The sequence below is a fragment of the Sipha flava genome, unplaced genomic scaffold, assembly GCF_003268045.1.
Source record: "Sipha flava isolate LNK unplaced genomic scaffold, YSA_version1 111_pilon_pilon, whole genome shotgun sequence".
Classification (NCBI taxonomy): Eukaryota; Metazoa; Arthropoda; class Insecta; order Hemiptera; family Aphididae; genus Sipha; species Sipha flava.
This window is the reverse complement of record NW_020271729.1, coordinates 987442-1010047: the sequence shown is the minus strand read 5'-3', so window position 1 is coordinate 1010047 and position 22606 is coordinate 987442. Positions and strand designations below refer to the sequence as shown.

General features: G+C 27.7%; 2 protein-coding genes across 3 annotated transcripts; one reads left to right on the top strand and one right to left on the bottom strand.

Annotated features, from left to right (window-relative positions):
* Window positions 1-9584: 9584 nt before the first annotated feature.
* Window positions 9585-19128, bottom strand: LOC112689024 (pyridoxine-5'-phosphate oxidase). 2 transcript variants are annotated; one of them, XM_025562531.1, is made up of 6 exons: window positions 18821-19128; window positions 13412-13568; window positions 13076-13175; window positions 12767-12820; window positions 10873-11072; window positions 9585-10091 (listed from the first exon to the last, which is right to left on the bottom strand). In XM_025562531.1, the coding sequence occupies exons 1-6, from the start codon at window positions 18906-18908 to the stop codon at window positions 9929-9931; spliced, it is 762 nt and encodes a 253-aa protein (XP_025418316.1). In that variant the 5' UTR covers window positions 18909-19128; the 3' UTR covers window positions 9585-9928. The 2 variants fall into 2 exon arrangements, with proteins under 2 accessions (XP_025418316.1, XP_025418308.1); XM_025562523.1 differs by lacking the exons at window positions 9585-10091; window positions 10873-11072; window positions 12767-12820; window positions 13076-13175; window positions 13412-13568 and adding an exon at window positions 17522-18610 and having other exon boundaries at window positions 18821-18913.
* Window positions 19129-19236: 108 nt separating this feature from the next.
* Window positions 19237-21955, top strand: LOC112689016 (tRNA methyltransferase 10 homolog A). The gene is made up of 6 exons (XM_025562511.1): window positions 19237-19572; window positions 19699-19861; window positions 20091-20234; window positions 20473-20619; window positions 20681-20786; window positions 21719-21955. The coding sequence occupies exons 1-6, from the start codon at window positions 19310-19312 to the stop codon at window positions 21892-21894; spliced, it is 999 nt and encodes a 332-aa protein (XP_025418296.1). The 5' UTR covers window positions 19237-19309; the 3' UTR covers window positions 21895-21955.
* Window positions 21956-22606: the final 651 nt, after the last annotated feature.

The window sequence follows — 22606 nt, the reverse complement described above, 5'->3', positions numbered from 1 at the left end:
TTTTCCGTGTTTACCATTATGTGAAACAAAAAATGTATCTGTATTATAGTTAATTTTTTCCAGTTGTCATATTTTTCGGTAGGTTTTATTATTATTAAAAAGTTTTATACAACAATCTTTAGACAAAAATCGTACTCAAGAACACTTCAAACATTGTCAATCCTCGATAAAATGTTTCAAAAGTTGGGAGACATTTCAATTATAATAATAAAAAAATTATTCTAAAAGAAGGAAAAATTGAAGGCAAGACAGACCGAGGACGTCCGAGAGTTTTATTTGACGAGCAAATGATTTCCGATGCTGGACTGTCAAACTACATGGAACTAAAAAAATTTGCAAGTAACAGGGAAGAGTGCAGAACGCTTGTGCGACTGTGAAACCAACCTTCGGGTTTGAATACAAGAATGGAAAGAATCAAAAAATAAAAATAACAATTATAATATAGTTATTGTACCGTTTACTTTATGTTTTAGTGAGATTTAACGTTTCTGTTTTATTTTTGTTATACTTGTTGTATACTTTATATTAATGTAATTTATTTGATACGCTTATGTAATAATTTGTTTTATTAACTGAAGTTGTTTAAAAGAAATAAACAAATTTAAGATTAGGCATTGTGGTTCAAGTGATATACTTATTTTCAATCGATAGAAAATATAAAATGTTTATTTACGAAAATATCCATCATTATTTTATTACTAAAGCATGTCCTGCAGGACGGACTTATCGCATTAATATAACGCTACAACGTTTATGGTGTACAATTATTATCGAATTCCAATTTCATTTATTGCACGAAATATATTACGAGTACAATGTGTATTAAACAATCGTCACGGGTTCAGTCTTTTCCCGTTTTTCAAGACTTTTACACACGTGTTTCGACAACTGTGCGATAATGGCCAAAAAACAATTACTGATAAGTCGATATGAAAAAAACAAGCCGAGTGCTTCCAAAACACACTTAAAAGACACTCAACTGAATAACCTAATACTCGCGTATCATGCGATTGTAACACTCGGTTTAATGAGGTGCTCATCAAAAATGCACACGAGTGTTACTACAACGCGCAGCGGTTTATGGCATAACACGTCGATGCACATTTTATTACATAATACATTGCTACTTTCGAGCAGATCTGTTCTTCCGACGACACCGGCAGAACGCGCGTTTCGCGAACATTTTTGTAATTATTAGAGCTCTTAATACATGTGAATTCACGGGATTCACGTGTCACGTGTAAAATCCAAAATAAAAACGTACAACCTTAACTTAATACCATAGTTGTAAACAGGGGGGGAAAGGAGGGGCAATTTACCCCCCTAGAAAAAATTAGGACGGTCAGTGCCCCCTCTGGTATTTAACATACCTTGTTTTAAAATAAGTACAAAACAGCTGGTTATAGCTATTACTATAACATTTTTTTTTTAATCTTAAATTTTCGCTTATCAAACATAATGTTAGAAAATTAATAATTTTATATAATAATATATAGGTAGTAAAGCGGCATTTAGCCTCGGATACCCTTTTTGTTAGATATGTAATTATAGTTTTGCCCCCCCCCCCTAATAAATTTCCAAGTTATACCTATGCTTAATACTGTACTAATAATATTCTATTGAAACTTTAAGAACATAACGTAAAATTACTAATTTTACTATTATAAATATGGATATATATTTTGTATAAAACACGTATTTCACGTGACACGTGTTTTAAGAGCTATATAGTAAATATTGCTTAGTAAAATGTGTTTTACGTATGTGTAACGCGTTTCCTGCGAATCTGATGAAATGTTTACGTCACTCGACGCGATGGATTCCCAAGCGAACCCTGGCCCACACTACTACTTGCATACGGTTAAGCACATGATGCCGATACAGGTTTAATGAATATTTTAATAATCGTGCGAATCGAAATCGATTTCACGATGTTCAACCGCTGGCAACGCGTTGTTCAGTTTTTTCCTTCGGGTTTATTTTTTTTTTTTTTAATGATATTATTATCCAACAAATTACAACGATCGACACGTCATTGTTTATACGTTTTTCCTCTTCAACCCGTCATCGGTTTGAGAAACAGTGTAAATGATGTAAAAAAAAAAAAAAAACATAGTAGTGAAAAAAATCGCCACTACCATAATCAGCAACACAAAGTATATTCAACTTAAGCGTACATCGTTAGCGTCACAATATTATAAATAGGTACCGAAGTATCATATCATATATGGTTAATGATTCGAGCGTAATCCATCAGTTTGCGTTATTTTATCGACAACTTTAGTGCCAAGAATGTGTTTACATTTCATAACTTCGTAACAATTAGATTTAGCGCGCGGTATCGCGAACATAATGTCAATACAAGCGTTGGGCATCTCGACTTTTCATTGCTTCAGTTGGTTACCAACTAAAACAATACATTTTTAAACGTTTCGAAGAACGAAACTTCCTTGTTCCAGTGAGTTATACGGATACATGCTATAGAAAATAAAAATATAGAAATCATATATTTAAAACGTTCAGAATAACCGCGAAACAAATGGTGTTGTGATGTTAGAATCCTGATAAAATCGTACGGTTTTCCGCCGTGGCCAACCTTAAGGAGAGCAATTATTATTTCGATTTGATTATAGACAAACACTATTTTCTCAAATATCAAATACCATGTTGAACAATGAGTGATAATTAACTAAAAAAACGACATAATTACCATCGATTATGTATTTATTCATGACGTACAGCGAAATGTATTATATCTCATTGTTTTTAGATCAAGATGGTATAAACCAGGGCTTAAACCAAAATAATATACATTGTTTACCGTTACGGGACATTTAAACGTTATAAGCAATTGAGCGTTTAACGTTATAAATAATTTAAACGATATTCAATTTAAGCATTTAAACGTTATATGTACAAACTTAAACGTTTATAACATTTTCCGTTTACCGTTATTGACAATTAAAACGTTTTTAACAATTTAGCGTTTTACGTTATTTAAATCAGTATAAAATTTGTAAAATTTTCAAATGTAATATTTAGTGATCAATACTATGTAAAATAATATAACATATTTTAAATATTATTTATATATATATATATATATATATATAACCTTAATTTATATTCATACCTAATTTAAAATTACCTAAATTACCTATTTTCTCTTTGTAACTCTCATAACTCATAACTTATAAATGAAGCAATCCTATTTGTTGTACAAAAACAATAAAATGCACTTAACATTTAAAATATGTATTTATTGTCAATTTAAAACTTATGTACGGTGTATAACTAATGTTTCATCGGTGTTCACCGAAATTATTTTTGATGAGACAAGCCATTCGGGTTCAGCGCCAACAATATCCGACATAATTTCAGAAAGCATAATTATAAATTATAATTGGTAACGCTTATTTATATTTTATTAGTTGATAAATTTATTGCTGTTTTAAACATTTATATATATTTATTTTATTTAGATTACCTAGTAATTGAAGTCAATTTTACAAAAATAACTATTTTCCAAATCTATTTACCAAGAGTTATAAATATTTTTCTATAACAATTTCTTTTATGATTCAATCGTTAATCGTTCTCTGTTACGTTATTCAACATTAATTTTAATCGTTTTTCGTTACTGTTTCGTTATTCATTATCCGTTTTCAATTGTTTATCGTTTACCGGTATGTTATCCGTTATCTATTTTCATCGATTACGCAGCCACCGATGGCTGCAACACGATTGTGCAATTTTTCCTTTTTTACCCGATTAATTAAACGATAAACTTAAACACCACGATTGCGCAAAAAAAATCATACCACGATTGCGCCCCGATTCCTTTTTAACTGTTAAAATCACTACACCATTGCGCACCAAATAATATTATTATGTATACTATGTAGGTATAATAATTAATGTGAAACATAAAATAATGTATACAATACATACTTTTTACATAAAATTTTCATATAAATGCACTTAAACTTATTACCTATTAATTCACAATTTTCCTTTCTAATTATTACAGGCTTAAGACTATTAACAAATTATCATCGTTGACTTGGTTAAATATTATTTTTTTTCTAAATTACATGTATGCTAAATTTATATACTAACATGGTTAAAAGTCGATTTTTTTTTTATTAAAAATTGTTTTTTTTCTATATTGATAGTCATTAGTCGATATTTTTATTATAACTATCATTAGCTAAATCAACTTTTCATTTCGATTTTGAAAAAAGTGCATTTTGTGAATTAATAGTTTGAGTGCATATATATCCAAATTATAAAAAGTATGTATTGTATACATAATTTTATGTTGTGCATAAATTATTATACATAGTATATACACCTATCATTTGGTGCGCAATGATGTTGTGATTTAGTAGTGATCTAGTAAAAAGGGATTGAGGCACAATCGTGTTGCAAATTTTTTGTGCATTCGTGGTATAATTAGTCTGGTCAAAACAGGAACAATTGCGCAATCTTGTTGCATCGTTTACCGTTATGTTATCTGGTATCGATTTCAATCATTTTTTGAATAGTTTAATGTTATACTCAGAACGTTATAAAAACTTTTTGGTGCCCTGCTATAAACGGTTATGTTCTAGAATATAAAAACACCCGCTCCAGTGGTGGCACATATGCAACTCCCGGGATGCAGCAACCAGCCGGGTAAGTTTTTTTTATTTTAATGCAGCAGGTTTTGACGCAATGCATTTATTATATGATCTAAAATCCAGTTTTAATTTGTAACATACATGACAACGACTAGTTCTGTGGCTAAAAGTGAAATTAAAAACGCATTTATCAACAAAAAAAAAAAATTTAATGACTACGATTATAGTACAACCGTTGAATAAGTACGTAGGTAGGCAGTGATCCGAAATAAAAAATATAAAATATATAAAATAATTTTTTTCTACTCGTAGTCAAAACCAGTTAAGAGCTTATTTGATTCACGTGTACCTAATGCATTTTTAATAAATAATAACGTTGAGCAAATAGTTGGCTATTAAAAAAGGTGTTTTGTATCGCTGAGACGATGAATTAATGAATCTTAAGACGATAACTGAATAAATATAACAATAATTATAATACTCTACCCAGTGAGTTAAAACTCGGAAGTTGTAGGAATTGCATATTGTTCTATATGATCTCAATTTATAGCAGACCCAACTAGAAATTTGAAGTATACAATAGCGAGTTAGAAAATTGAAAATTGAAAATGCATAATTTGCATATTTGGCCAATTTTAGCTAAAAAAATGCATATTTCATTGATTTTATATGCATATTAATCATATTTCATATTTTTCTAAAAAATTGATTTTTTTCTTTCTTAATCTGTATATTTCAATTAATATTGAATATAAAACTCAAAATTATCAACGAAGGTATTTATTGTCATCGCTATAGTCATCTTATATCAAATAATCGTCGTTAATCTAAAACAGAAAATCATAAGAAAGTATCCGTGGTTCAATGCAAGGTATTAGAAAACATGTATTTTTTTTGTAATTTAAAAAATACTGAAAAAATATTTTAATTTTATTTTCAGCTCAATAAGATGTCAAGATGCCAACCAGTTATAATTTTTTTTAATTATAAATAGTTTTTATGTATATTATTAATTTATTAACAAAATCAAATGTATTTTATTTTTGGAATTCAGAATAACTTTTTTACATATTTAACTTTTTTCGTGTATATTTGCATGCATATTTTATCTTTCTTAGCTCCTACAACTTTCGAGCCCTACAACTCACTATTCTAATATATATACTAGCTGCATTATTTGGCTTCGCATGGAACAGTCTTGACCGAGTCATACTTTTTAATGGATTATTACATTCACGATTCAAAGCCTAGTTTAATGTAACTTTTGGTTGTATAACAAATTAAACTACATTTCAAATGAATCGGTATAGTTTTGGTCGTATGCAGAACTACCCGGTTTCGCATCATGAAACCGTTTTTGCCGGTACAAATATTTTTTTTTTTAAAATCCCTTATTATTGCACGTCTAAAATATTGGAAACATCACCACGTCAAATTTCTAGTTCATTAATTTTGTAATATTGTTGTCAAACAGTATAAATATTATATTATAAATAATTATTAATAATAAATGATAAATATAAATTTTCTACTTATACCTTAATATGTAATCGAAAATCAAAATCACCAGAATAGATACTTGATACTAACACAGAAACATGAATTACAACAATATTAGATTTTATAATATTAAATTAACAAATCATCGGTGTCCTCTTCTTTCAATTATACAAATATTATATCCTCGAGTGGCACTTATTTAAATCGCCTTATTTTTCTCAACAATATTTAATGGTAGTGATTATGTACAACTATTAGAATATACTCTATGTATAATTTAATTAAGATTTTATTTACATGTATGTAATAAATTAAAAGTTTCTCATTAAAAGTACTCGAACTGTTGCTGTCGCAATTAAAATGTTTGTTAAAATGTTTAAATACAAAATGTTCTTTTTAATTCAAAAAGCCAATATATTTTCATGTACATGTCATATTAATTTTAATTTAATTGTATCGTCCTAACGAGCAAAACAAAATGTTATACAAAAGACTTTTCCTTATCCTTCACCTGACTAAAGTTGATAATAAATAACTAACATTTAAAATTTTTCGAAATTTGTTTTCACTTTTACCCTAGATTTGTTAGAATCAAGTCTTAATATTTATTAATATCTTATTATATGATTTTAATATTTTATACCAATACAAAGCGTTCCTAAATAATATACCTAATGATGATCGACTGCCTATTTCTTTTACACATTCAACTTCAGTTGACTTGAGATAATCACACACTTTGGTGGTCCTTCTATCAATTGCACGTGATTATTTTGTTACCAACATGAAACAAAATGTACATTCTCTAATATGAAAAATAAATATAAACAAGTGCGTTCAAAGCGCGTATGACGGTGGTGCCTACCTGATTACGTACTACACGATAATTCATATTATTTACTATCGATAACTTATCAGTACAATATACCTACATTCAAAATAATTGAGGACGTGCAAACATCATCAATATTTATTTATTGCTATCGTCCATACCTTGACAATTATACTTTTTGTGAGAATACAGTGATTAAAAATTATTTGTGTTGCATGTTAATGAGTGAGATACCTCGATAAGTCGAAATTCAAGGGATGTTATATTTTTTCAACTTATCGATGTTTTCGACTTACTAAGGTTTTCGAATTATCATGGTTTCATACAAAAAAAAAAAAAAAAAAAATCAAAAAGAGTTTTTTAAATTTATTATTGTATTTTATTACAAACAGTATTATGCCTAGCATTATTAACGCCTGGTGCCAAAAAAAATAATTTTTAGCGCCCTCACCCCTATTCTAGATATTTTTGAACCTGTAATTATAACTAAGTTTAAGCTATAAAAAGACTAAATAAGAATAGGGGTTTCATATAACAACTTATTTTGTATTTATTAAATTAATAGAATAAATAATCAACGCCATGTTTACTTACCCTAGTCTATCTACTTAAACAAGTTACCCACAAATTTTGCCTCTAGATTTAAATCTATAGTTTCCGTTATACCAGACAAAGTATGGTTCAACGATCTTTCTCTATCCAGATCCTTCATAATCAAATTTAACTAATTACGCACTGGTTATCATCTCTTACCTTATTGCTTGCAAATTAATTCTTAATGATTCCCTTCAGGCGGTGCAATTATCGAGATGTATTAGGTGTATAATTAAAAGAGACCCCCCCCCCCCCCGGTTTTGGGGGGCCCCGAGATCTCTTCTGATATCACTTTTGTTTTTTACAATATTCTTACTATAATTTGTAATATACACGTATTATATTATTTGTTTATGTTTATGTTTTCTTATTCGTTGTGTATTAAACAGTAAAATATTTGACACAAAAAAAACACCTAGCTTTTTTCGATTTTACGATTAATAAACGTTTCAGTTTATCCATATCAGTCATGTTTACAACCACTAATAGTGTGAGTCATTCCTTGCTATGCTTACCACAACTGCATTTCTCATTTTTAAATGCTTAGTTTTATCTGGCAAATATTTATAAAGAAGTGCAATTTCGTATGCGTTGAAAATATGAATTAGCTCATAAGTACACAATAAAAGCGATATGATTAAATTATTGGCACAAGCCGATTAGGCAAATAAAATAAAATTGTAACTGTAAAAACTAGTAATAAATCTATACTCAGAACACAGAATGTACGAGTTATCATTAGTTTTCCGTTGGAGTAATCGATGTTTTCGCAAGAGAACGGCATTTATTTCGACTTATCAAGGTTTTCGATTTATTGAGGTGCAGCTGTATTTTACAATAATTATTGAGCTTCTACAGTATTTTACAATAAGAATAAATAATTTAAAAATGAAAATCTGCGTTAAGGTTGAAATTAATAATGGAAAGAGAATGAGAATTGAGAAGAAGGATTGCATCAGAGAAAGAGTAACCAAGAGAGGAGAGTTTGCAGAATAATGAGTCCACAAAGGTTCAGATCCTGGAACCAAGGAAAATTAAGAATGGATAAGGAGATAGATCTATGCCGAGAGGCAAAAGGATATGATGGATATGGTCTTTGATCCCTTTGTCTACAAACATATACCACTAGAGTAGTATTTTTAATAAATTGAGTTTCTTTGACATGAAGATTTTCATATGTTTCAACAGTCCCTCTTAGTCAGAATCATAATTGATATGGTTTTCAGCATATGTTAAAAGTTTGAATCAATTAAATTAGTAATTTTTATCTTACAAGTCTATAAAATAAAATGTTAACTATACCATCATCAAATACTGTATACTTTACAAAGAAAAAATTAAGCAGTTAGATGAAATGTATCAAAATTATTTAGATTGCAGAATGTTAGCAGCTATGAGTGAAATTAAAATGTGGAAAATATAAACAGGAACTAAAGTTTTTCAAAAATGTTAATAATATTCTTCAAAAATGTAACATATCCATTTACAACTATCCATTACGCTCTATTGTATAAGCAAAAATCAAAATTAAAATGATGCATAGTTCGAGTCCATAAACCTATAAACGCGCGTTTATTAACAAAATTGCGAATAAATAGGGGTGTATCTAGAATTTTTTTGGGGGTTGGAGTCAATATTTTTACTAAAACATAATTCAAACGTATTTATTTTACAAGATAGTAATTTTGATAAAAATTAATTTCATAGCCCTGTATAGATCGAAAATGAATTATATAAATAACACACTAGCATATGTTTATAATTTTAAATTTGAATTGTATAAAAATATTAAGTATTCCTATTTTTTAATTTCGTTAAAATTTCGAGGAGGTTTTAACTCCCAAACTCTTTCTAGATACGCCTCTATGAATAAATATGTAAAATATAAACGGTTTGTATCAGAACTTTTATTTGTTAAACTTTGAAGAAGTATGGAGTATAGTAATAGTATAGAATAGTATAGAATCGAATATATGAGATATCAAACGATCATCCATGTACACAGAGTTCTTAAAAATGACAAAACTAGAGACTTAGAAAAAAAAAACGGATACATTTTTTAATAATATAAGTTGAAATGTACAATAATGTTATATAAATGATAAATACAAGATAAGACCCGTACATATTTTGAAATCCCAGAACATAATTTATTTTAACGTATTCATGGACGACACATGCGTTTGGTTGCGGAACTATAAAAAAGTTATTTTTTTATAAATGCATATAATAAACGCAGTATAACATTGTTATCCATATTTTAAGACTATAAGAACATGATTAAATCATACTATAATAATTATAGTACAATTATTGTACATAAACATAATATGAAAATATAACTATTCCTAGAAAGACCACGCAGTATTCTGCAATCGCATTACGGAGAAAGTCTGTAAAATACCCAACCATTTTCACCCAAGTGATAGACGTTTGGCTTTTCGCGCGAATACTCGGCTCGTTCAAAAACAATGCGATCGTGCAGCCTGTCACTTTGGCCTTGCCAAAATTCTATTGTCCTTGGAATTATTTTGTAGCCATTCCTGCGAAACGAAAACATGCATGTAAATTCATCACTGCATTATAGATGCTTTATTAAAATCAGTGAGATGCATATCAATATTGAGCACTGATTAAAATTCATTTTATTGTCTATAATAAAAAGTGAAGGGAAATCAAACGTAAATAAAATATGTTTAGAATAGAATCGTTTTATTATCTTAACTTGAACATTGAATCAATGTACCTATAAACTGTATTGTGTTAATTTATATTAATATATTCGGACATGTAGCCATAAATAGGTATTATTTTTTTTCCTGCAACTAGAATCAAGTAGTTAATAAGCTTGACGTAAAGAACGCAATACTGATTTATTTATTATTGAAGACAAATATCTATGTTTTGAGCGAATAATTAGTGAAAAGTTGTACGCTTTATTATAATCGCGTGCATACAAATAATAGATAAGGTAGAGGCACAGGTCCTAGAATATTGTATTGAAACCCATCCGATTTTTCATTCTTAATTTTTCAATGTATAAGATTATATGACGACAGTTTAATTAAAAGATATCAACATTTTTATTTTATTTTAAGCATTTTACTTTTTTATGAAGACAGTTTTTCATTAACAAAATAAAAAAATCAAGTGTTTCAAAAACAAATTCTATGCGCATCAATAATAATTGATAAACATTAGAAAACACATTTACAATTATATTTTATCATTATTCACCCGTTTTCTGTAAATTTTACGAAAAATCACATGATGCATTTTAATCAAGCACATACGTTACAGATTTAAGTGTTTATTGTGGCTTACCAGTACAGCGGCCTAGGTACTGGTTTGTCCATGTACTCGTTCTCGAGTTTTGCGTTCAGTTCAGACAGCACCTCCCTGCTGGCAATCACTGTGCTTTGGCGACTCACGTGCGCACCAATCTGGCTGCTCTTTGGTCTCGTGTCGAAATACTCCGTAGACTCAGCCTCGCTGATTTTTTCTACGGCTCCTTCGATACGTACCTTTCCACAAAGAAAATACAATCAACTACCTATACTTTATTGTGTATCACAAAATATATATAACCGACAAATACGAAAGCTTCATAATTCTAAAAATTGTAGCGACACCACGTGGGCCGAGGAATAAATAATTATTACGTGCCTAATATAAATTAATATGAATAAATTGAGATGATAGTAATAATAATGAAGTAAAATAAAATGTTACAATGAATAGGTTACGTACAATTTAATCGCACATGTATTTTGTTTATTGAACTCTACCTACTTCATTTTATTCTACCTTAACTCAACATTGAGCGCAGACATAATTGATTTATGTTAGAATATTTTTAATACCTGATATTGTTGTAAATTAAATATAGCCATAAAAACAAATTTTAACTGATTTGAGCAGGTACATATAGTAGTTATTCGATAGTTCAAAAAACACCATAATTCGAACTTAACGCTTAGTTCCCTAAGAAAATCTCTAAAATTAGAAAAAAAATACATGAATTCTGGTTCCTTCGATAATTCGAAATGTTTGTTGTTGAAAAACACTTTACAATTCGAATTCCCTTAAACACAATTATATGCATACTCATATACTTTCCTAAATCAGTTAAAATTTGTTTTTTATGGATGTATTCAACTTAATACCAACAAAAATACCAGGTATTAAAAATATTCTAACATAAATCAATAATGTCTGCGCTCAATGTTATCCCAACATTCGATATAATTTGGTACCAAGGTCTATTTCCAAAATAAAAAAATTTTACCAGCACCACTTAATTTAATAATTTAATCAAATATACAATCTCAAATCTCACATTTGTTATCAGACAAGACAATTCATTTTCTTCCAACTTAAAAATTCTAGCAGGAGTCCCTCAAAGAAGTAATCCATCGCCAGACTTTTATAACATATTCACTGCAGACATACCAAATACTGATAATATTCCAATCGCCACGTACGCAGATGATACAGTAATATTAAGTGGACATTGTGATAACACTGTAGCATCCTCCAATCTCCAACCGCATATTATTGAAATAGAAATATGGGTATCTAATTGGAAAATCAAAATAAACGTTTTAAAATTCTTCCATATTCCTTTCACCTAAAGAAATGACATATTCTTTACTTTGAGAAAATAGAAATTTCAATCAAAAACCAAATTAAATATCTGGGCCTGATTTTAGATAAATTTCTCATCCGGGGCACACAATTAAAAATAACAAGGAAAAAACTTAAAACTCAAATATTTCCCTTAACAATAAAATAATTATAAATAAATCGATGTTAAGACCCATTTGGGATTACGGAATATAGATTTACCAAGATATATACCATAACTGAGATACCAGCTGCACCAAAGCATCCCATATAAAAACAATTCAAGCATTCCAATCAATAATTCACCATTTGATAACTTTTGCACCTTGGTATGTTTCCAACAATTCGCTCCAAACTAGCCACTCACACCAACTCACTTAAAACCATTCAAGGAAAAGCCAACTTGCAAGAAAATTCCTCTCGTCGGTTGAAGAGACATTGGTGCAGAGATTTTATTATCATAATACCACATAAGGATACTGTCACTTGACAGCCTCCCTCCTCATATTAATTATCATGTAAATATTTTCCACATCATAATATCTTATTTACTTATTGTACATATCTAACCTATTCAATAAAAAAAACTTACTGATCGATCCAACGCATCCCAGTATATTGTCAATGCCGCAACTGGGTTTTCCTCCTATGAATAATAATAATTTTATATTAGTTTGAAATATACTAATCAGTTGATAGCGTTGTACTTAAAGAATATTTATACAAAACCAACAATCGCATTGTTATCATATATTATAAATAATATTTAATGAATTTTGATGAATAACAATTTAAAATATTTGAATATGTGGAGTTTTTGTAATTAATATCTATACTATCTCAAAAGTTAAAAAATGCGAAACACGGCAATAGTGTTTTATAATATAACATAGGTACTCACAAGTTCTCGGCCTTTACGGCTTTCTGAGTTTGTGAAGAACGTGAATCCAGATTCATCGAAAGCTTTAAGTAAAACGAATCTAGCCGACGGAATACCAGACCTGTAACAAACAAAACAGAATACACATACTTATAGGAGATAGTTGTAATCGTGCAAAAAAATTTTACTATTCCCTCGGAGTGAATTTAAAAAAATATTATTATAATTGATATAATTATTTTTTTGGTCTGAATTATGAATAAATTAAAAAAAGGGGGGATAACAAACGTATAAAATGTTTTCGATCGAAAGAAAACGGCAATAATAAACAGCACTGTAGTAGCAAGTAATTATTACTTGGTAGCTGTGGCTAAACAAGCGGCATTTGGCTGTCTCACGTCATCCCGTTCCGAAGCTTTTTTGAACCATATGGAAAACAACTGATGCGGGTTTTTCGATTCCAAGTTGTCTTCGAGCAAGACATCGCTCTTGTCCCTGTATGAGACTCTCAACTCTGTAAAAAAGGTAACCAAAATATAAATGTACGTAGAAACTCACAGTGTTGCATAGACGAACACTCGGATATTTGGGAAAATTCGCAATGTATAAAGTTACACTTTTACAATAATTGAATGTGAACCGAGGTTACTGTCATCTAAATGTTTGATAACACACCGATAAAATAAAGTTACGGGGCGTGCACACGAGAAGTGCCGAGTATGCTCGGCACCTCTTGAAATGTTATAAATAGGGCCCTCAATTTAAGTCTAAGAATAAGGGACCCATATTTTAACTGATGTTACTCAAATTAAATGTAATTTATTCTAAAATATTTGGTAAAAAATAAAAAATAAATAATAAAAATAAAAAAAATAATATAAATTATGTTTTGTAATAGAAATATAAAACAAAATGTTTTAAATTTTTGTACAAAAACTTCTTATAATAATATATATGTACGTTATAACAGCTAAAATTGACTACAAGAGTACAATTCATAAATACTTGTAATTGAAGCTATTTGAGAAAAATATACGAGCCTTCAAAGAAAACATATTCATTGGGAATAATATACTACAATATTAAATACCTAATATAATTAAATATACCTATACGTTTTTTAAGATAGGGCCCAAAAGTATAGTAGGCGACCCTTGAAATACAGTTTAACTGTATCAGTAACGCCTATGGGCGTATACAGTTTATGCGAATCGAATCGTACGACAACTTTAAATTTCGAACGCATTCGACTCTTCTATTGTAAACAATTAAGCAAATAAGCTAATCTTGCAAATACTTCCCCTATCAATACATTTATTGGAAAAACGAACCAATGCACAGAGTAAACTAAAATCAAGTGGGGCTCGAAACGTGACGATTAACTATCGACTTGTTGCGTTGATTAGTTTTGAAGATTTAAAAAATGTAACTGTCACATCCATTATGTACTATAAATATCATCGCAATATTTTGCATTGTATTTCCCATCGTATCAGTAAACTGTTCTTGAATTTCTTTAATTTATTGGCATAAATAGGTATAGAAAACAATAGACAATAATTGTAAAGATTTCAGCATTATCTACTTACACGTCATTCGTTAAAAAATGATGTGTTAAAATGTGTTTAAATAGCACAAAATGCTATTTATGATAAAAATATAGGAATAAAATTATTAATTAATCAATTTGGTCAATAGGCAAACGGGAATATGTAGGTACTGGCGAACTTGATTTGAATGATTTTTTTTACTAAATTAAAAAAATATATGTTGGGCATTTTAACCATATTTAAATACCTAATCGGATGATTTGAGTTTTTAGAAATTATTTTATACACTCCACGACAATCGATCATAATCAATATTATGTATTATCAACAATATATTATAATGATTATAATAAATTTAATTTTCATGAATTTGTATAAGAGTGTTGTTACGATGTGCATCATTTGAGATGGTATATTTTAGAAATTAATAAATAACTACATGTACATGTAGAATATAAATCAAACAATAAGGTCCAAGCCTAACGGTACACCATTGTAGTCTTAATGGGTCAATTCTTGAAGGAGATCACCTTTGGTCAAATTACCATCCTGTTATATTTTCCTACACAACACAATCATCAGAATCTTTAAGTAGCTTCCAGTTTAAAGTCAAGATTGCATCCGCACCAACTGTTAACCACCCCAATTTTCGCTACTTAAAAAAAAAAAAGCTCCGTCGTCAACGTTTGCACACTGACTTAGTCGATTTCATTATTCAAATGCGACGCAACATACAAACACAAATTCTGTGTGATTGTTAAACATTATTTCATTAAAGCATGTATCTGTATTCCGGCTCATTGATATCTAAAGGCAAAGTAAGTATTTATTTAGTTTTCCAGACTACTCATTTGCACTGATCTACTTTCAAACCTTAATAGCTCCGAACATCCTCCCTTAAACAACTTTATTCTTTTTTTTTCAAATTCTTTTTCCCTTTAATTTTGGATTTTTACCATATCACTATTTTTCTCACTTCAGTGGGTACCACTTATTAAGATTAGTGTAACACTGGATATTACATTTATAACTGTTGTGGTCAAAGTTATAAAATACAAGTGTATTTTTTCTTTTTTACCATTTTCTTTTTTATATAGTCAAAATAATAATTTGAAATCATAATGACCCAACGATTATTGATAACACATTTAGAATATAAATACAAAAAATTTCATAAGTATTAACACTATTAAATTGTTTTACAATCTACGCTATGGTCAATTTCATATTACTATTTAAATTCTGATGAAATAAGTAATTAGTTTAATTATTTATTTGCTCATATTAATTAAAACATATAGATTCTAAAAATAATAAGATTATCAAATTATATTTTATCTGCTAAACAAGTCAAACACTAATTTCATATTATCAAGCATATAAATTCACAATTATACTGATGAATCATTTATACTCGTACATAAATATAGATTATTAATTATAACATTTATAATGCAATAGAATTATTATGTATTTTTTAAGGTTTAAACTATGTAAGGTACCGTTGATTATTAACAATGCATATAAACATTTTTTAATTAGGTTTGATTATAACAAACTAAAATAATGATTTTATACAATATAACATAATATTGAATCAAATTAACTCTTGTAATTTTAAAATAAATTATTTAAATTATTTTGTAAAATTTATAATACAAGCATGAATTATGATAAAATCTTAAGTTTTAAGCAAAATATTATAGACTAAATTAAAAGAAACTATCTAATTAGTGACATTTAATTGTAAACATTCAGAACGAGCGTTGGCAACAGTAAATAGATGATAAAAAAAAAATAATAGTAATGATGACCGGTACCAGTTTATATTACAGATAATACACTGGACAACAGGGTTAAAAAAATAAGTAATTTCAAAGGTAATAAACAATTGAGAGAATAGCCTTCATATAGCTATAAAACTGTTTCCAAATGAATCAAATTACAAAAATATATCAAATATTTTCAAAATTAATTCAGTTGGTAACATAAAATTTAATAAATTTCTTAACTTTTATCTCAACCATAATACCATATATAGTTATTTCAACATACCCGTAAAATGCATCACTGAATTTTACATTACAATAATGTTATGATTGTTTTTTAAATTAAAATTTAATTTAATTATGTTTAAGAATATTAATAAATAAAACCAACAATTTTGGTATTTTCAATAGATTATTTAATACAAATTAAACAAATTTAAATGTGTAAGTAGATTTAGTCTTTAAAAATGAATATCTATTGTATAAATTACCTATATAGAAAGTTTAAAATTTGTTTCATTTTTATTCTTCATATTTAATAATTATGAGTAGGTTATATAAAAGAGTGTATTAACTGATAAGATAAATAATATTAATTATATAAAAAATTTAAGTTGAATCATAATTAAATAATAAATAATAATGCACATTATAAATAATTTATATTTCACTGAAAACCCAATCAAGAAAAAGGTGAATAAATAATAAAATAATTAAAACAACATTTAACTTAAATTATGTAATTTTGAAATATAAAAATGACCTATTGTTAAACTGACTAATTGTTTAGCTGGTTACAATAAAAAGTATGCAATAATATAACATATAGATAAAGTGAATAATAAATAATTATAAAAAATTATTCTGATGTAACAAGTTTACCCATTCCTACATTCACATTTTGTAATTTAATTAATTCTTATGTAATATATTTAATTGACAAAATAATTTTAGAATAAGCAACATATGACTTTTATATAGAAAAATTGTTTAACTATTTAGTGAAATAAAGTTCTTTTTCTTCCAAGAACAATTATTGCTTCTAAATAAAGTTTGAGTTGTACTATAAAGAGCATAAATATGCATAAATTAATAAAATAGTTCAACCTTGAATCTCTAACTATAATACAGCAAAGAAGTTTAACATGTGAAAGACATTAAAATACATTTTAATATTTCTAAAAAAAGTGAATATATTACAAACTCCATAGTGAAATTGTCTACAATACATTAATTTAATTAAATGTAAATAATATAAATGATAATTGTAATTTTAATATTATAATGGCACTGGAAATGTTGCTTTCAAACTATTAATACCTTGAGCATAAAAATCAGGCACTAATTCTTGCAACTTAGGATCATCTGACTTACTCCACTCTTCAATATTTTTTTGGGTATTTACACCAGTTAATACTAAAAGTGTCTTAAACCCACAACGTTTACCCAATAAAATATCAGTGTTGCAACGGTCACCAATCATTATGGTTCTTGAAGGATCAATCTTATTGGATTCCATTAAAACATTGCATATGTAGCTAGATGGTTTGCCAACCACAAATGGATCTCGTCCAGCACAAGTTTTTACAGCGCATACCAAACTACCAGTACCAGGCATGATTAAATTTGTACCAGCAACTGGAAAACTTTCATCAGTATTAGTTGCCACAAACAAAACACTTGGATCTTTGAGGTAAGAAGCTGCTCGAAACAATTTTGGGTAACTAAAGTGTTCATCAAATCCAACTAATACAGCACCCACATCAGGTTCAAGCTTAATATTTTCAACAAATGTAGGAACAGAAGTTTTTAAATAATCCTCACCAACACCAAAATGTTTTACATTTAATGCATCCAATTCACAAGCAATAGCCGGAGATCCAATAACATAAACTCGTTTGGCTGGATCAAGATTAGCTTTCACATATTTGGCAGCCAAAAAACTAGTACTAACCACTTCATTAGCCGAAGCTTGAAAGCCCAAGGAATGGAACTTTTCCAAAAACTGTACGTGTGATTTAGTGCTGTTGTTGGTAACAAAGAAAACTTTTTTGTTGTCTGCTTTGAAACCATTCATGACTTCTGTTGCACCTGGTAAAGTGTTGTTAAGCAGCCATAGCACACCGTCACAGTCTGTTAATACAGTGTCAAATGAATTGTAGAATTCCCGACGGCCCTCTGCTGATAGAGTGTCAATGCATGTAGAACTCATCTTCAATGTCTTGTTACTTAATTTCCTAGCAAAGAAAAACGACAATATTGATTTGGCAAACATGACCGTTGCAAACACTACTAGTGAAAAATTTGAGTGATTATTGTATATTTATAGGGTTATTGGTGCAATTAAGAAATTTTTTAAAATAAAATAAAACAGATGAATAGAAGTACTATAGTTCTAGATAACGGTATGATTTAAAAAAACGTTATGTGTAGTAAACGCAACTTACGTGCAATGCTAGAATCTGCCATGCGAATAAGACCAGTTGAAAGGTGACGGACACAGAACTTCGACAAATTATTGATAGCCGGGATCATATGATGTGTGTAAGTGATGTGTAATTGTCGAGTTCCGTTGACGCAGCGGAGCGGTGAAACGATTACACAATATTTACGTATTCTCTAATAGGTCACGGTCGATTAAGGATTTCCTGTGTTAGTTTACACGGTACTTTGAAATCTGGTTAGAAATGAATCAGGGAATGATGGTATTTTCAGTCCATCGGGCATTCACGAGACAGTGCGTTATCAGTTTATTTCATTTAAACAGCTGGTTAGTTATCGATTCGGCGATAGTCTCATCAACCAGATATTGATAACGAGTTATCACCACGAGGCGGCTGTTGGTAATAATAACAAACATGTGTTTTTCTCGTATTATCAATTTGAATGTTTTTGTGATTCCGATTCCGGTTTCACGCGGGAGCTGCGATGACAAGATGACCGCGGTGTCGGATAATGTGGATTTACATCTGAACAATGATTTCACCAATGATGTGGTTTCTAAACCGTTACCGACCATACCGGTGGATGGTTCTGGAAAACGGCAATCGGAAGAACAAGACGAATTCGATGAAGGTGAGCAGAAAAAATGTAAAACCAACGACACCGCCAATAATGTTGAGGAAAATCAAATGTCGAAAAGGCAAATCAAGAAAATCCAAAAACAACAAATGTGGCTGGAGAAAAAAGCATTGCGGAAGTGAGTGTAATATTTAAGCCATTTATTTGTGACGATAAATGAAATTGCAAAGTAATATTGACTATAGTTGTTTTTTTTTACTGTAAATACAATAATTGTATCATATATTTGTTTTGTTTATGCCAGGGAGGTAAATAAAGAGAAGAAAGAAAAAAGAAAAAAATGGAAAGCCCAAATGAGAGAGGCTGGAGTAAATATACAAAAAGCGAAAACAACCAAAATGGCAGAAAGTTCATGTAAACAACGTGTTGTATTGGATTTGTCTTATGATGATATGATGTCTGATAAGGTATTAAATTTTAAATTTTTATTTCTATTGTATAATATTTTGTTGGAAATAAAATATATTTCTGATAATTGAATCTGGTAATATCTGATTCAGTTTAAAAACAATTGACAGTTGACAATTAACATCTTTCTAATATATTTTCACTGTATTTAGAATTCCAACTACCCTTATTTTTATTCTTATGCATATCATATTTTAATTTATATTTTTGAAATATTTATGTTTAAAGGATTTAATAAAGTGTTCCAATCAAATACTAAGATGTTACGGTTTAAATCGTAGACTGAAAAATCCTTTGCAATTATATTTTTGCAGTTATGAAGGTAAAATAAAAGAAACTATGGCTAAACATAATGGTTCTGAGTATTGGGATGTAAGTTAAATCGTTTTTTAATTTTTTGCTATAAAAAAAAACTTAATTTTAAATACCTAAATCTATTAAAACTGAATATTTCAATAATAGTAATAATCATTTAATATTCAACTTATATATTTTTAAATAATTTTAAATACTATAATTCATTATAAATTCTAAGTAAAATGATAAAATATTTAATTTTTAATGTGCAATAATAATGTTTATTAAAAGTTAAAATGTATTTTACTTATAGATTAATTATATTGTAAAATCTTTTGATAAAGTATTTGAAAAAGAAGAAATAGTTTATTTGACAAGTGACAGTACAAATGTTTTGGACAACATAGATGAAAGCAAAGTGTATATAATTGGAGGATTAGTTGATCACAATTCTTGTAAAGTATGTTTGCTTTACATTCAATAATTTATGTAAAAAAAGTTAATACATTTATTTTTATAAGGGAGCCAGTTTAAAAGTAGCTGAAAATCTTGGCATTGCTCATGCAAAATTACCCATAGATGAATATATCAACATGAAAACTAGAAAAATCTTAACTATTAATCATGGTAATTAAAATGTTATGTTATAAACTAATGATAATTATATGTTAATATTTGATAATTTTTTATATTCATGCTTGATATGAAAATATATTAAAATTATAGTTCATAAGTATTTACATTTAAAAAGTAATTAATTGAATAAAATGTTTTGATATTGAATTTTACCCTGTGTCTATTGATCTTATAAATAAGATATATATATATATAACCACATTTTATTCACTAATTATTATTGAGAGTATAGATATTTAACCTATAATAAAATAATACAAAATTATATTTTTATTAAAAATTATTAAGTAGTTAACAGTTGTAAATTAATATCTAAAGAAATAAACAAATAGTTTATTTATAGTATTAATAATAATACTATAGGTTAAGCTTATATTATATATATATATATATATATATATATTATAAGCTATTAATTTATTTATACATTAAAATGTTATACTTAATTTTGCTTAGTATAATTATGAACTTTATAATTTAAATACTTCATATAATATTTAAATACATTTTTTGTTTTATAGTTTGAATTTTGATCTTAAATATAAAAACAAATTTTTATGAAAAAAATTTTCCATTTTAATATGATTTAATGATTTTGTAATCATAGTATAAATTTAGTTATTCAAAAATAGTTTTAATTAAAATTTTTTTTTAAATTACCAACTTTAATTATATTTTAAAAATAATTTTTAATTTTATTTTGTGACATTTTTTTTACAAATAATGTTTTTTTATATTAATAACTTGAGTTTATCAAATTATTGAGAGAGAATAATCAAACTTCATTTAATTTAATACATTTTAATTGTTTCAACAACATTTTTGTTTTTACAATGTTTTTTCTGTTACTTAATTTAATAAATACAATAATAAATAGATATATAGTGTTTATTATTTTGCATTACAATGCTTATGGTTTGCAGTTTATGAAATAATATCAAAAGTGGTGTCTGGTGTTTCCTGGAAAGATGCATTTTTGGATACTTTACCAAAAAGAAAAATGTTCTTTGCCAAAGATGAAGAAAAAAGTCTAGACTATGAAGATTCTTTAAATGGTATAGAAGAAGAAAATGACAACTTTACTCAACAAAATAATTAAATTTTGATATTTAATTAAAAATGTTCAGTTAAAATTTAAATAAATATTTTTAAAAAAGGTTAAAAACTTTACAATGCTATTTTTTAATTTTTATTATTTTGCCATATATTTGTTAATTTAAATTTTAATACTAAATTATTGTAAGTGTTATTTACTTGTAAGACAGAACAAGAACTAGAAAATTAAAATATATGCTTTGCTTTTATAAAGCCAAGCAAGTTATTAATATTTTTTAACTCAAATTAAGTTTAGATACTATCCTAAGAATCATAGCCTGTGATGATACCATGACAGAAGAAAAACTGCTGTTTCTGTGACAACAAATATTTTGCAGGTTTTCAGTTATTATCTTTGCATATTTAATTAAATTTATTTAACTTCTTTAAAAACAGTTTTTCATTAGTAAAATTAGAATTGCAAATTTATTACAAAAACAAAAATTATTTTTCAATTCAAAATAAAAATGGAAATTATTATTTCTAAGGTCTGTTGTGTGTAAATATATTTCAATTAATTTCTCCATTTTAATTGTTTTTAAAATATTCAAATATTAAATGTATATTATTTTGTTTTCATTTTCCATATATAATACACATGATTGGTACATTATGAAGTAGGCAATAATAAGTAAAAGCATATCACTGCATCAATGACTGAAAATAAAATAATTTAATCGCTTAATAGGGAAACCCTATAAAAGACAAATATTTCG

Bases quoted from the DNA above. Each gene is read 5' to 3' on its own strand.
- LOC112689024 (XM_025562523.1), bottom strand. From the start codon at position 18,585: ATGAGTTCTACATGCATTGACACTCTATCAGCAGAGGGCCGTCGGGAA.
- LOC112689016 (XM_025562511.1), top strand. From the start codon at position 19,310: ATGACCGCGGTGTCGGATAATGTGGATTTACATCTGAACAATGATTTC. The intron at 19,573-19,698 runs GTGAGTGTAATA...TGTTTATGCCAG, and splicing joins GAGAAAAAAGCATTGCGGAA to GGAGGTAAATAAAGAGAAGA. The intron at 20,235-20,472 runs GTAAGTTAAATC...TTTTACTTATAG, and splicing joins ATGGTTCTGAGTATTGGGAT to ATTAATTATATTGTAAAATC.